The sequence below is a fragment of the Lithobates pipiens genome, unplaced genomic scaffold, assembly GCF_037356315.1.
Source record: "Lithobates pipiens isolate NorthernLeopardFrog02 unplaced genomic scaffold, aLitPip1_a1.2 Scaffold_16, whole genome shotgun sequence".
NCBI lineage: Eukaryota > Metazoa > Chordata > Amphibia > Anura > Ranidae > Lithobates > Lithobates pipiens.
The window spans coordinates 404,209,783-404,221,898 of NW_027507748.1; the positions used below are offsets into that span (position 1 = coordinate 404,209,783).

The 12,116-nt window shown below is 44.6% G+C and overlaps 1 protein-coding gene across 2 annotated transcripts in view; it reads left to right on the forward strand.

Annotated features, from left to right (window-relative positions):
• Positions 1-2,610: 2,610 nt before the first annotated feature.
• Positions 2,611-12,116, forward strand: part of EIF4H (eukaryotic translation initiation factor 4H) — a 43,580-nt gene continuing 34,074 nt past the window's right edge. For both annotated transcript variants that reach the window (XM_077482361.1, XM_077482362.1), the window contains exon 1: positions 2,611-2,779. In XM_077482361.1, coding sequence (XP_077338487.1) covers positions 2,721-2,779 — 59 coding nt within the window. In that variant the 5' untranslated portion in view covers positions 2,611-2,720. The remainder of the gene's footprint in view (positions 2,780-12,116) is intronic.

A 12,116-nucleotide genomic window follows, 5' to 3' on the forward strand; every position in this document is an offset into this window, starting at 1 on the left:
TTTTCCGTGTTTAGAACAGTCCCTGCACAAAATGACATTTCTAAAGGAATAAAAGTCATTTAAAACTGCTTGCGGCTGTAATGTAATGTCGGGGTCCTAACAATATGGATGAAAATTATTGAGAAAAACGGCATGGGTAACCCCCCACCCCCAGCCCATTACCAGGCCCTTTGGGTCTTTTATGGATATTAAGGGTAACCCCACACCCAAATTAAAAAAAGAAAAGGCGTGGAGCCCCAGGCCCTATATACTCTGAACAGCAGTATACAGGCGGTCCAAACAAGACATGGAACAGGTACATTTTGTAACTGTAGCTCCAGACAAAAAATCTATTTTGAAGCTTTTTGGATAATATAGGGAAGGGTTATCACCCCTGTAACATTTATTTTGCTGTCTGGGGCCCTGGTCAGAAGATTTCACCTCACTTTCTGTTCCAATGACAATTGGATTTTGAAAATTAGGGGTTATTAGGGAAACAAGGATTGGTGATAAATCATCAGTGGAAACACCTTTTTGCCATATTAACGCTTACAGGAGCGAATTTCCCTTCCTATGGGTAGATTTCCTCTCACTTCCTGTTGTCTCCCTCCATTTGTAAGTAGGAGTAGTTTGTAAGTTGGATGTTTGAAAGTAGGGGACCGCCTGTATATACTATACGGCCTGCCCTATATACCATGTGGAAAATTGGGCCTTATGTGTTGGTGGTACCAGAACATTGTATGCCCTCACAGTTACTCTTGGTGGGCGCTAGAACGGGCCCTGCTGTGAAATATTATATCAACAATTGTAATTACATGCCCCTGTTGAACAGGGGTAGAAAAATTGGGCCTTTGGTGGTGGTGGGGTGGTGGTGCCACAATACTGTAAGCCCTCACAGTTACTCTTGGTGGGCGCAGGTTTGTGCTCTGCTGTGAAATATTGGATCAAAAATTGTAATTACACGCCCTTGTTAAACAGGGGTGGAAAAATTGGGTCTTAGGTAGTGGTGGTGGTGCCACAACAATGTAACCCCTCACAGAGTCTGTTGTTGAGCGCAGGAACAGGCCTTGCTGTGAAATATTAGACCAAATATTGTAATTACATGCCCCTGTTAAACAGGGGCAGAAAAATTGGGCCTTAGGCGGTGGTGGCACAACACTTTAAAGCCTCACAGATAGTCTTGTTGAGTGCAGGAACGGGCCCTGCTGTGAAATATTAAAGCAAATATTGTAATTACATGCCCCTGTTAAACAGGGCCAGAAAAATTGGGCCTTAGTCACTGTTGGTGGTGCCACAACACTGCAACCCCTCACAGATGCTCTAGTTGAGCGCAGGAACATCCCCTGCTGTTAAATATTTGATCGAAAACTGCAATTACATGCCCCTGTTGAACAGGGGCAGAAAAATTGGGTCTTAGGCACTGGTGGTGGTGCCACAACACTGCAACCCCTCACAGATACTCTAGTTGAGCGAAAGAACGACCCCTGGTGCAAAATATTACAGCAAAAATTATGATTATACGCCCCTGTTAAACAGGGGCAGACAAATTGGGCCTTAGGCACTGGTGGTGGTGCCCTGAAACAAAAATGTTCTTAGAAGCTATCAACGATCAAACAGCCAATGTTCGAGTCAAACTCGTGTTCGACCCGAACAGAAAGTTAATCCCTACTCTCTGTACATCAGAGTTCTCAGTGTTCCCCCTTAAGGCTGGATTCACACCTATGCATTATTAGTGCCTTTTGCATTTTGCACTACAGAACGTGTTCCATAGGAAACAATGTTAAATGAACTGTAGTGCAAAACTGCAAAATGCAAAAAGCACTAAAACTGCACAGGTGTGAATCCAGCCTTAATCAGGGATCCCAGAGCATCCCTTATGTTAGAGTCCCCAGAGTCCCCCCTTACAGTGAAAGGGAACTCTGCGAGTTCAGATGTAAAAGGGGAACTCTGTGGACTCTGAGGTAAAGGGGGACTCTTGTTATCAACTTCATATGATTAGAAATGTTATTTAATTGCAAAATATATGTAAAGTTTATGCTATAAAACAAAACAAACAAAATTGCTGTACGCCGTTAATGCGTACGGGTTTGACTTGAAGAAAAGGTGGCAACCCTAGTCTCATGTGTTCAGATATGTCCTCACAGGTAAGGATGAGCTCCGATGTGTTCGCATGGTCCACGTGCAGAGCGCGCCAGAAAATTGGGGCATCGCTGCGCTAATCACAGGCAGTGAGACATTGCCCCAATGTGCGGCTGCCTGTAATTAGCGCAGCGCTGCGCCGACTTCCTGGCGGGCTCTGCACGTGGACCATGCGAACACGCCGGAGCTCATCCCTACTCACAGGCAAGAATTTAAACCAAAAAAATAAATGTTTTGACTTTACACAGAACCATTTCCGGGCGCATACTTTATTATACATACTTTTGTACATTAGTGGAATTCAGGAACTCTTGCCAGGAGAGTATGAGATTCAGTTTCAGATAACTTTATTAATCCCAGGGAAATGATTGAGTTCCTGAGACACCATGACTAAAAAGGTAAACAGTCCTGGGTGCCATAGCAGTCAGAGACAAGAAAGGACTGAGCTCACACCATTGGTGAGGCGTGTATGAGGCATTGCTTTACGACACAGCAGCACATTATCAGACGACTGCAGGCACTTGCACGGACAGCCCTGAGTGTGCTATATTGCGGGGTCCTAGCAGCCTGGCCGCTTTGGCTGCGAAGAGGAGACAGCAGCAATGGCGGATTACGATACCTTCGACGATCGGGCTTATAGTAGCTTCGGAGGAAGCAGAGGGTGAGAAAGGCTCGGGGGAGTGGGGGACATATTGGAGGACACGGGAGGTGGCAGCACACCCGTATTGGGCCATGCAGTGAGGCCTGGGAGGAGAAGGAAGAGTGAGGCCCTGTGAGCGGGAGACGGGCCGCAGTGTGGCTCCATAGACGGCTCACATAACAAACACACACACGTGTAGTACGGCACGTAGGGGCCAGTATGGGATGTGAGGCCTGGTCTGTCCCTCCTAATACTGCTCATTGTACACCTAGTGTGCATGGAGCCTGACTGACACGACGGCCCTCCGATACAAGCTTCCACAACAGTGTGCTCCCATTACTCCGTGTCCTAGAATGGCACATCTGCTTGTAGAACAGCAATGCCCCCACCCCTCACAGGATGCTGTGAGAGATCAGCACCCCTCAACAAGACACAAACAGCCCACTCCATTCTTGCACCCATGGATCCAGAGTGATGGCACCCCCACCTCCACAGAGCACCCACAAAGTGCCCATTTATCTTTAGATCTAACAGATTCTCCCATCCACGCCAAACCATGTGGATGACCGAATCGAGCTGTTGTGTTCTTGCAGCCATCAGAATACCCCAACAATGATTGAATGCCATCACGGTTTGGCCAGAAGCTACAGAAAGTCAATGGAGAAATCAACTTTTGTAAAAGCCATGTGGTGCTAGCCCCACCTTGAATACCAACAGGAATCGGGGCCACGTTTGAGCCATCTATGGCAGCCTTAAAGTGTTACTAAACCCTCCACAGTAAAATCAGTGTGTATGTAAAGTATGCTTGTTATACTCGCTGGAATCTAAGGTCAATTCTCTGCATTGTGCAAAAAAGGCAGTTTGATCCTGTCTTCTCTATCCTCCCCTTCTACCACTGTCCCCGATCCATCTCCTGATAGGACAGGTGTCAAACTGGCAGCCCTCCAAGTCCCATGAGACATTGCAAGGCTGACATTTAGAGCCCTTTTACACTGCTGGTTTTAGCAGCGCTTTTAACTCCACAGAAGGGATTAAAAAACCTGTGTTACAGCGCTGCCTATTCGTTCCAATGGGCAGGGCGTTTTGGGAGCGCTAAATACGGGGCTCCCAAAGATGCTTCTTGCAGGACTTTTCGGATATGAAGTCACACTTGAATGAATGGGTGGCGGTTTTCAGGTGCTTAGCAGAGACTATTTCCAGCGCTAAAGCACCTGAAAACTGCCAGGTGTGAAAGGGGTTTTACAAGCTTGACTCCCACAGGCAAAGGCATGATGGAACTTTTAGTTTCCACAACAGTTGGAGAGCCACCAGTTTGACACCCCTGTGATCTCACCTGATAGAACAGAGCCTTGGAGGCTTGCTGCGCATGCTCAGTTTGGTGTGTATTGGTAGAGTATTTTTCTTTTTCTTTGTAGAGTGTGTGATTAGCACAGTGCCAATCAGTACTGGCCAGACAGAAGGTCAGGGTTCATGCAGCTTCATAGGTTAGTCAGAGTAGAAAAACTCGTCTTACTAACTTTAAAGTGGGTGTAAACTCCCGTGAATGCTTTTTAACTCTAGGTAAGCCTATAATCAGGCTTGCATATAGGTACTGTAAATATCAAGATATTTACTGTAGATGCAGCTGGTGACATCACCAGCGCATGCGCTTTGAAGGAACGACGTACCCCTGTGGTGTTTCTTCAGAGTCCTGTGCCGTAAACGGCACGCGGGAGTGACGTCATCTTGACTCCGCCTACTTACACAACCCGGAGTCTGAACCTGGAAGGAAGACTGGGTGAAGATGGAAGTGGTAACAGAGCTGCAATGGAGGACTTCGTTCTAGGGCAGTGATTCTCAACCAGGGTTCCTTCAGCATTGGGCAATTTCTGCCTCTCAGATAAATTACCACTGACACCATTGTTTTTTTTTTTTTTTTTGCCATCTGTAAGGAGGTCATTCTTCCCAATGATCACAAGTGTAAGGACCATTCCTCTCGCCTGACCATCACACGAATGTGTCATGAGTTGAAGATTTCTAATTTTTAGCAAGGCTTCCTCGAGACCAGAGATGTCCTGGGTTTAGTAACACTTTAAAGAAGAATTCCAGGTATGGTGTATTTTTAAATAGTTACTCTGGCCCTGCTTGGATCGTTTGTAACTATGTATATACCATACCTGGCCAAAGCTGCTGGAAATCACTGAAGTAGGCACTGCTACTCCACTGATCTCCACTTGCTTCTTGGTCTTGCACCAAGTGGCTGCCCTGCTGTATCCTGAACACAATTCAACACAGGTGCTATTCAGAGAATTCTTTGCATCCCCTGAAGAAATGCAAAGCATGTTCTGATTAGATGAGGTAGAGAGGAGAGCATGCCATGCCCATAGTGTCCAATCAGAGAACACTCTGCATTCATTCAGAAAATGCAAAGCAGTCTGGTGCCTGTGCTAAGCAGCCGACCACCTGTGTTTACAGTGCATCAGGCCAGCCGCTCGGCACAGGACCCAGAAGCAAGTGAAGTAAAGAAGTTTCTTCATCAGTTTCCAGGGGCATCGGCCAGATATGTTGTATACATAGTTACACTGGTCCAGCTTGGATCTCTGTAACTATGTAAAAGTATATTTACCTGGAGTTGTTCTTTAACCACTTGCTTACTGGGCACTTAAACACCATTCTGCCCAGACCAATTTTCAGCTTTCGGTGCTCTCACAATTTGAATGACAATTACTCAGTCATGCAACACTGTACCCAAATGAATTTTTTGTCCTTTTTTTCCCACAAATAGAGCTTTCTTTTGGTGGTATTTGATCACCTCTGGGGTTTTTATTTTTTGCGCTATAAATGAAAAAAGACCGAAAATTTTGAAAACAAACGCATATTTCTTTGTTTCTGTGACAAAATTATGCAAATTATTAATTTTTCTTCATAAATTTTGGTCACAATTTATACTGCTACATATCTTTGGTAAAAATAACCCAAATTAGTGGATATTATTTGGTCTTTGTGAAAGTTAGAGCGTCTACAAGCTGTGGTGCGAATCGCACAAAATTGATCACATCTGATGTACTGGTGGCCTATCTCGCTTCTTGTGACCCGAACAAGTCAGAAAAGTACAAATACCCCCCAAATGACCCCTTTTTGGAAAGTAGACATTCCAAGGTATTTAGTAAGAGGCATGGTGAGCTTTTTGATGTTGTCATTTTTTTCCCACAATTCTTTGCAAAATGAAGATTTTTCATTTTTTTTATTTTTCTCCACAAAATTGTCATTGTAATAGGTTATTTCTCTCACGTGGCATGTGTATACCACAAATGACACCCCCCAAAAAATTCTGCTACTCCTCCTGAATATTACAATACCACATGTGTGGGACTTTTTCACAGCCTGGCCACATAGAGAGGCCCAACATGCAGGGAGCGCCATCACGTGTTCTAGGAGCATAAATTACACATCTAACTTGTTGACTATTTATTACACTTTTGAAATACCAGGACAATGACACGTGACACTGATGACAGATGACACTGATACGTGGCAATGATGACACTTATACGTGGCACTGATGACACGTGGCACTGATGACAGATGGCACTAATACGTGGCACTGATGACACGTGGCACTAATACGTGGCACTGATGACACGTGGCACTAATACGTGCCACCGGTGACAGATGGCACTAATACGTGGCACCAATGACGCGTGACACTGATGACAGATGGCACTGATAAGTGGCATTGATGACACGTGACACTGACAACAGATGGCACGTGACACTGACAGGTGGCACTGATGACAAATGGCACTGATACATGGCACTGATGACAGATGGCACTATGTGGCACTGACGACACGTGGCACTGACGACACGTGGCACTGACGACACGTGGCACTGACGACACGTGGCACTGACGGCACGTGGCACTGACGACACGTGGCACTGGGGGCAGGTGGCACTGGGGTGGATGGCACTGGGGGCAGGTGGCACTGGGGTGGATGGCACTGGGGGCAGGTGGCACTGGGGTGGATGGCACTGGGGGCAGGTGGCACTGGGGCGGATGGCACGGGGGCGGATGGCACTGCTGGGGGAGGATGGCACTTTATTTTATTTTTTTACTTTTTTTTCTTTCACAGGCAGAACGGCTGCCGCTGCAGCCGTTCATCTCTCCCCTCTCGCACTGTCTGTGCGAGGAAGGAGAGCGGCGCTGAGAGATGATCTCATATGTAAACATATGAGATCATCTCCCATTGGATACGCCGATCACGCTGTAAACGGCCGCTGTGATTGGCCGTTTACAGCGATCCCCGGGGGACACGGCGAACACAGAACTTCCGCGATGCGCGCCCGCGGCGGCGCGCATTGCGGAAGTAAACATCACGCCGTCCAGGGACGGCAACCCGGACGAAGGCGCCTGCTCTACTGCCGTCATTCGGCCATAGGGCGGGCGCGAGGAGGTTAAAGGCCAAGTTCACCTTAAAAAAAAAAATGCACATTAGACAGTTTTTTTTAATTTTTTTTATTTTATTTTTTATCCAATTTCCTATAGATTTAACTATATAGTGCAAGGGCCTGCCTGATTGCCTACATATTGAAAGTCATTAGGTTTAACCCTTTCATGACTAAGCCTATTTTTGGAATTTGGTGTTTACAAGTTAAAATCCATATTTTTTGCTAGAAAATTACTTGGAACCCCCAAACATTATATATATTTTTTTAGCAGAGACTCTAGAGAATAAAACGGCGATTGTTGCAATATTTTATGTCACACAGTATTTGCGCAGCGGTGTTTTAAACGCAACTTTTTGGGAAAAGGGACACTTTCATGAATAAAAAAAAAAAAAACAGTAAAATTAGCCCAATTATCACTTTTATTGCTGTCACAAGGAATGTAAAGATCCCTTGTGACAGTAATAGGTGGTGACAGGTACTCTTTATGGAGGGATCGGGGGTCTAAAAGACCCCCCACCCCTCCTTTACACTTCAATGTATTTAGATCGCCGAAAACGGCGATTCTGATTACCGGATATTTTTTTTAAAATGGCGCCATTGGCAGTGGAGTAAACGGGAAGTGACGTCGCTTCCGTGTTTACTATGAGGAGACTGGAACGAAGCCGATTACGGCTTCATTCCAGTCCCTGCCCAGCAGCCAGAGGCAGCGTAATTTGAATCGGTGCTCCCGATCGAGCGGGAGCACCGGTAACAGCGGCGGGAGGGGGGGGACGTCCACTCCCGCTCCTCCGGCATAACAGCCGAGCGGCTTTTAGCCGCATCGGTTGTTATGCCTGGATAGCCAATCGCCTGCTGAAAAAAACGGTACCGGGATGATGCCTGCAGGTGCGGGCATCATCCCGGTATACCCCCCCGGAAGCCGAGTACGCACATCTGCATACGCTTGGCGGGAAGGGGTTAACCTCCTATTACAGTGCTCGACAAAACCCGGTCGCCAGGTCGCATTGGCGACTAGAATCAGCGACCTTGCGCCTGGAGCAGCATAGCTGGGGGTATCCCGTCTCCGTGGACCCCCCCCGCGCGATCGCGTCGGGCCGCGCCGCAGGTGGCCGGTAATTGAGCCCCCGGCTTTGAGGCCTTCTGTGATCCTATGGTTCCTTCTGGAATCTGGCGCCCTCTTGTGGTGGCCGTTGGAATTACAACCAACAATGCTAATGGGCCAGTCTTTCTCCATCCCTTTACTTAGAACCCCTAAACAAAACAAAAAAAAAATATATATATATATATATATATATATATATATATATATATATATATATATATATATATATAATAATTATTATTTTTTTTTTTATTATTTATTCTAACACCCTAGAGAGTAAAATGGTGGTCGTTGCAATACTGTCTGTCACACCATATTTGCACAGCGGACTTGCAAGCGCACTTTTTTTTGGGGAAAATTTTTTTATTTAATAAAAAAAAAAAAGACAACAGTAAAGTTAGCCCAATTTTTTTTTTTTTTATATTGTGAAAGATAATGTTACGCCAAGTAAATCGATACCCAACATGTCACGCTTCAAAATTGCGCCCGCTCATGGAATGGCGACAAACTTTTACCCTTTAAAATCTCCATAGGCGACGTTTAAAAAATTCTTCAGGTTGCACGTTTTGAGTTACAGAGGAGGTCTGGGGCTAGAATTATTGCTCTTACTCTACCGATCGCAGCGATACCTCACATGTGTGGTTTGAACACCGCTTTCATATATGCGTTCGCTTCTGCACGCAAGCTTGGCAAGACAGGGCGCATTTAAAACAATTTTTTTTTCTTATTTTAACTTTTATTTTTATTTTTTTCACTGTTCTTTAAAAAAAAAAAAAAGTGTCACTTTTATTCCTATTACAAGGAATGTAAAAATCCCTTGTAATAGAAAAAAGCATGACAGGTCCTCTTTTATATATGAGATCTGGGGTCAGAGAGACCTCACATCTCATATTTACACTAAAATGCAATTTAAAAATGTCCCTCTAAGAGCTATGGGCAATGACTTGGAGACAGGTGGGGGGCTGGGGGTTATCTTCCCCTCACTCGTCTCCATGTCAGGCCAGGGACAGGTCCAGATCGCCGTCACGGACCCGGCTCCTAACTTTTTTAGCTGGCTCCTAGATTCCAAGCAAATTTGTCAACCCCTGTCCTATTGTATGGATTTGGTAAATCTAAAAGAAAATAGTACAATGTATGGCCAGCCTAAATTGTGGCAGTAGATGCGGCAAGAGGATCCCCCTGTCACAGTAGGGGATTGGGAAGAGGGGTGCAGGCAGGTGCTTCTTTGGTAACGTGTAACCTGTTTCCAAAGGTGCACTTGTCCTTTAAGATTTTTTTCTGTGTGCACTTTTAAAGCAGAGCTTGCTGTAAATAAAATGTCATTACAACTTTTCAAATGTTTATTCCACCCAGGAGACAAAGTTCATATAGCACATGGTCTTTATGAGATTTGACTCGCAGTTGCTAAGCAGCGAAGTTGGACAATACCCCCACTGGTGTCTGACAGGAGATGGATTTGTGATTGAAAGCTCTGGCAGCAAGGGCCATTTTGGAGACCAGTGCTGCCATTCACACATCGCACCGAGCCCATATCGCTGTGTGTCTATCTGCAGCTGCTTGTGCAAAAGAGCCCAGCCAATAGATCAGAGGGCCACAGTGCTGTGCAATCTTTCACTTTTATAAATATGTAATCGGCACCAGCTGGTATTCCTGATTGCTTAGTCATAAAAGTGATAAATTCCTTAGCATTGTGGCTCTCTGTGATCCATTGGCTGGGCTGTGTATGTGTAAAAGCAGCTACTAATAGGCCCACAGCTGAGTGATCTGTCATTCTTATGAATTAAGTGCTGTTCATTCATTATACTAAAAGAGTTATGGATCTGTGTAATGTATCTGCTACTGCTTTTACACAGAGCATTGGCAGATACATTGCACAGATCTGCATCACTGATTGATCTTTTACTGATGTGAATGAACAAGGATTGCTGGTTGTTCATAGGAGTGACCGAACACTCAACTTAGAAAGTGGGTGGGGTTCTATGCTGCCTGTACTGGCTGTTGGATGAAAAAACATTGAAGGGACATGGCTATCGGCATTGTAACTGCTGATTCATAAGTCTCTTAGATTATCATTCAGCAGCTGGACACACCTAGGCTTTCTAGATTTACAGCACTGCTTCTGGTGCTCAAACCCTCAGCCTTGAAAACCTGTATGCTTAGTATGACCTCTGTCTTCTGGGTTGTACCCATGCTGGGGGCCCATTTTGATAAAAAACAAAGCATAAACACGGAAGTTGGTCTTTTGTAGGCCACATGTGTATTGTACATATTTAATTGAGCAAATCTAAAGGCAATCATTTTTCCAAGTAAATTACAAGTTCATTTCATGAAGGTACTCGATTTCCCCCTATCTCTTCCTAAAGTGATGCTAAAGTCTTGTTTGCTATTTTTAAACAAAAAATAAACAACTTGCCTGCTCTGTGCAGTGGTTTTGCACAGAGCAGCCCAGATCCTCCTCTTCTGGGGTCCTTCGCCAGCACTCCTGGTGGTAGCATGTTAGACAGTTTTTTTGGTTCATTTATCATTAAAAAAATTGCTGTTCTAAGCATACACACTATAATCTTTATTTTAAGAGAATCTGCCCATTTTCCAAACGATTACAACTTGCACAGGTGACTGAAACACTAGTAGTGCAGATTTGTTTTGACTCGAGGGTGAAACTAGTCGTGGCCAAAAGTTTTGAGGATGACACAAATATTCATTTTCACAAAGTCTGGTGCCTCCGTTTTTAATGATGGAAATGTGCATATACGCCAGAATGTTATCAACAGCAGTCGGATGAATTGCAATTAATTTCAAAGTTCCTGTTTGCCATGAAATTTAACTTAATCCCATAAAAAAAAAAATTTCACTGCATTTTATGAAGAAGGTTTCAGGATGCCAAAGAAAGTCCCGCAAGCGCCAGGACCGTCTCCTACAGGATATTGAGCCGCAGGATCGTGGCAGCACCAGTGCAGAGCTTGCTAAGGAAAGGCAGCACGCCGGTTTGAGTGCATCTTCACACACAGTGAGGTGAAGACTTTTGGAGAATGGCCTGGTGTCAAGAAGGGCGGCAAAGAAGCCACTTCTCTCCAGGAAAAAAATCGGGGACAGACTGATATTCTACAAAAGGTACAGGGATAATACTGCTGAGGACTTGGGTAGTCATTTTCTCTGATGAACCCCCTTTCCCGTTGCTTGGGATACAGCACGGCTTGACACATTTTCTTGGAATCTAGGAGGCAGCTAAAAAAGTTAGGAGCCATTTTTTTTTACGGCCGACAAAAAAAAGCTTTATTTTCAATATAAAAATGAACCAATCTCAAATTTTACATGGATAACTAGAACAAATGTGACTGCTTTTTATTTCCTGCCTTGCAGGGACACAAGACCGCCATATCCACCCTAAGGGTCTGATCAGGTCCGCCTGAAAAACTGACAGGTGAACCTGATCAGACAGGCCTTTTTGACCCCATATCTCGTATTTAAGAGGAGGACCTGTCATGCTTTTTTATTTTATTATTTATTTATTTTTTCCCCTGTTAGAAGGGCTTTTTACATTCCTTGTAATAGGAATAAAAGTGACACTTATTTTTTTCACTGTTCTTTTATAAAAAAAAAAAAAAAAAAAGTTAAAATAAATAAGATTATTTTTTTTTTTTTAAACGTGCCCCAGCCTGTGGAGTTCGCGTGCATAAGTGACTGCATACGTGAGTAGCGCCCGCATATGAAAACTGTGTTCGAACCACACATGTGAGGTATTGACGCAATTGGTAGAACGAAAGCAGTAATTCTACCCCTAGACCTTCTCTGTAACTCAAAACGTACAACCTGTAGAATTTTTTTTAA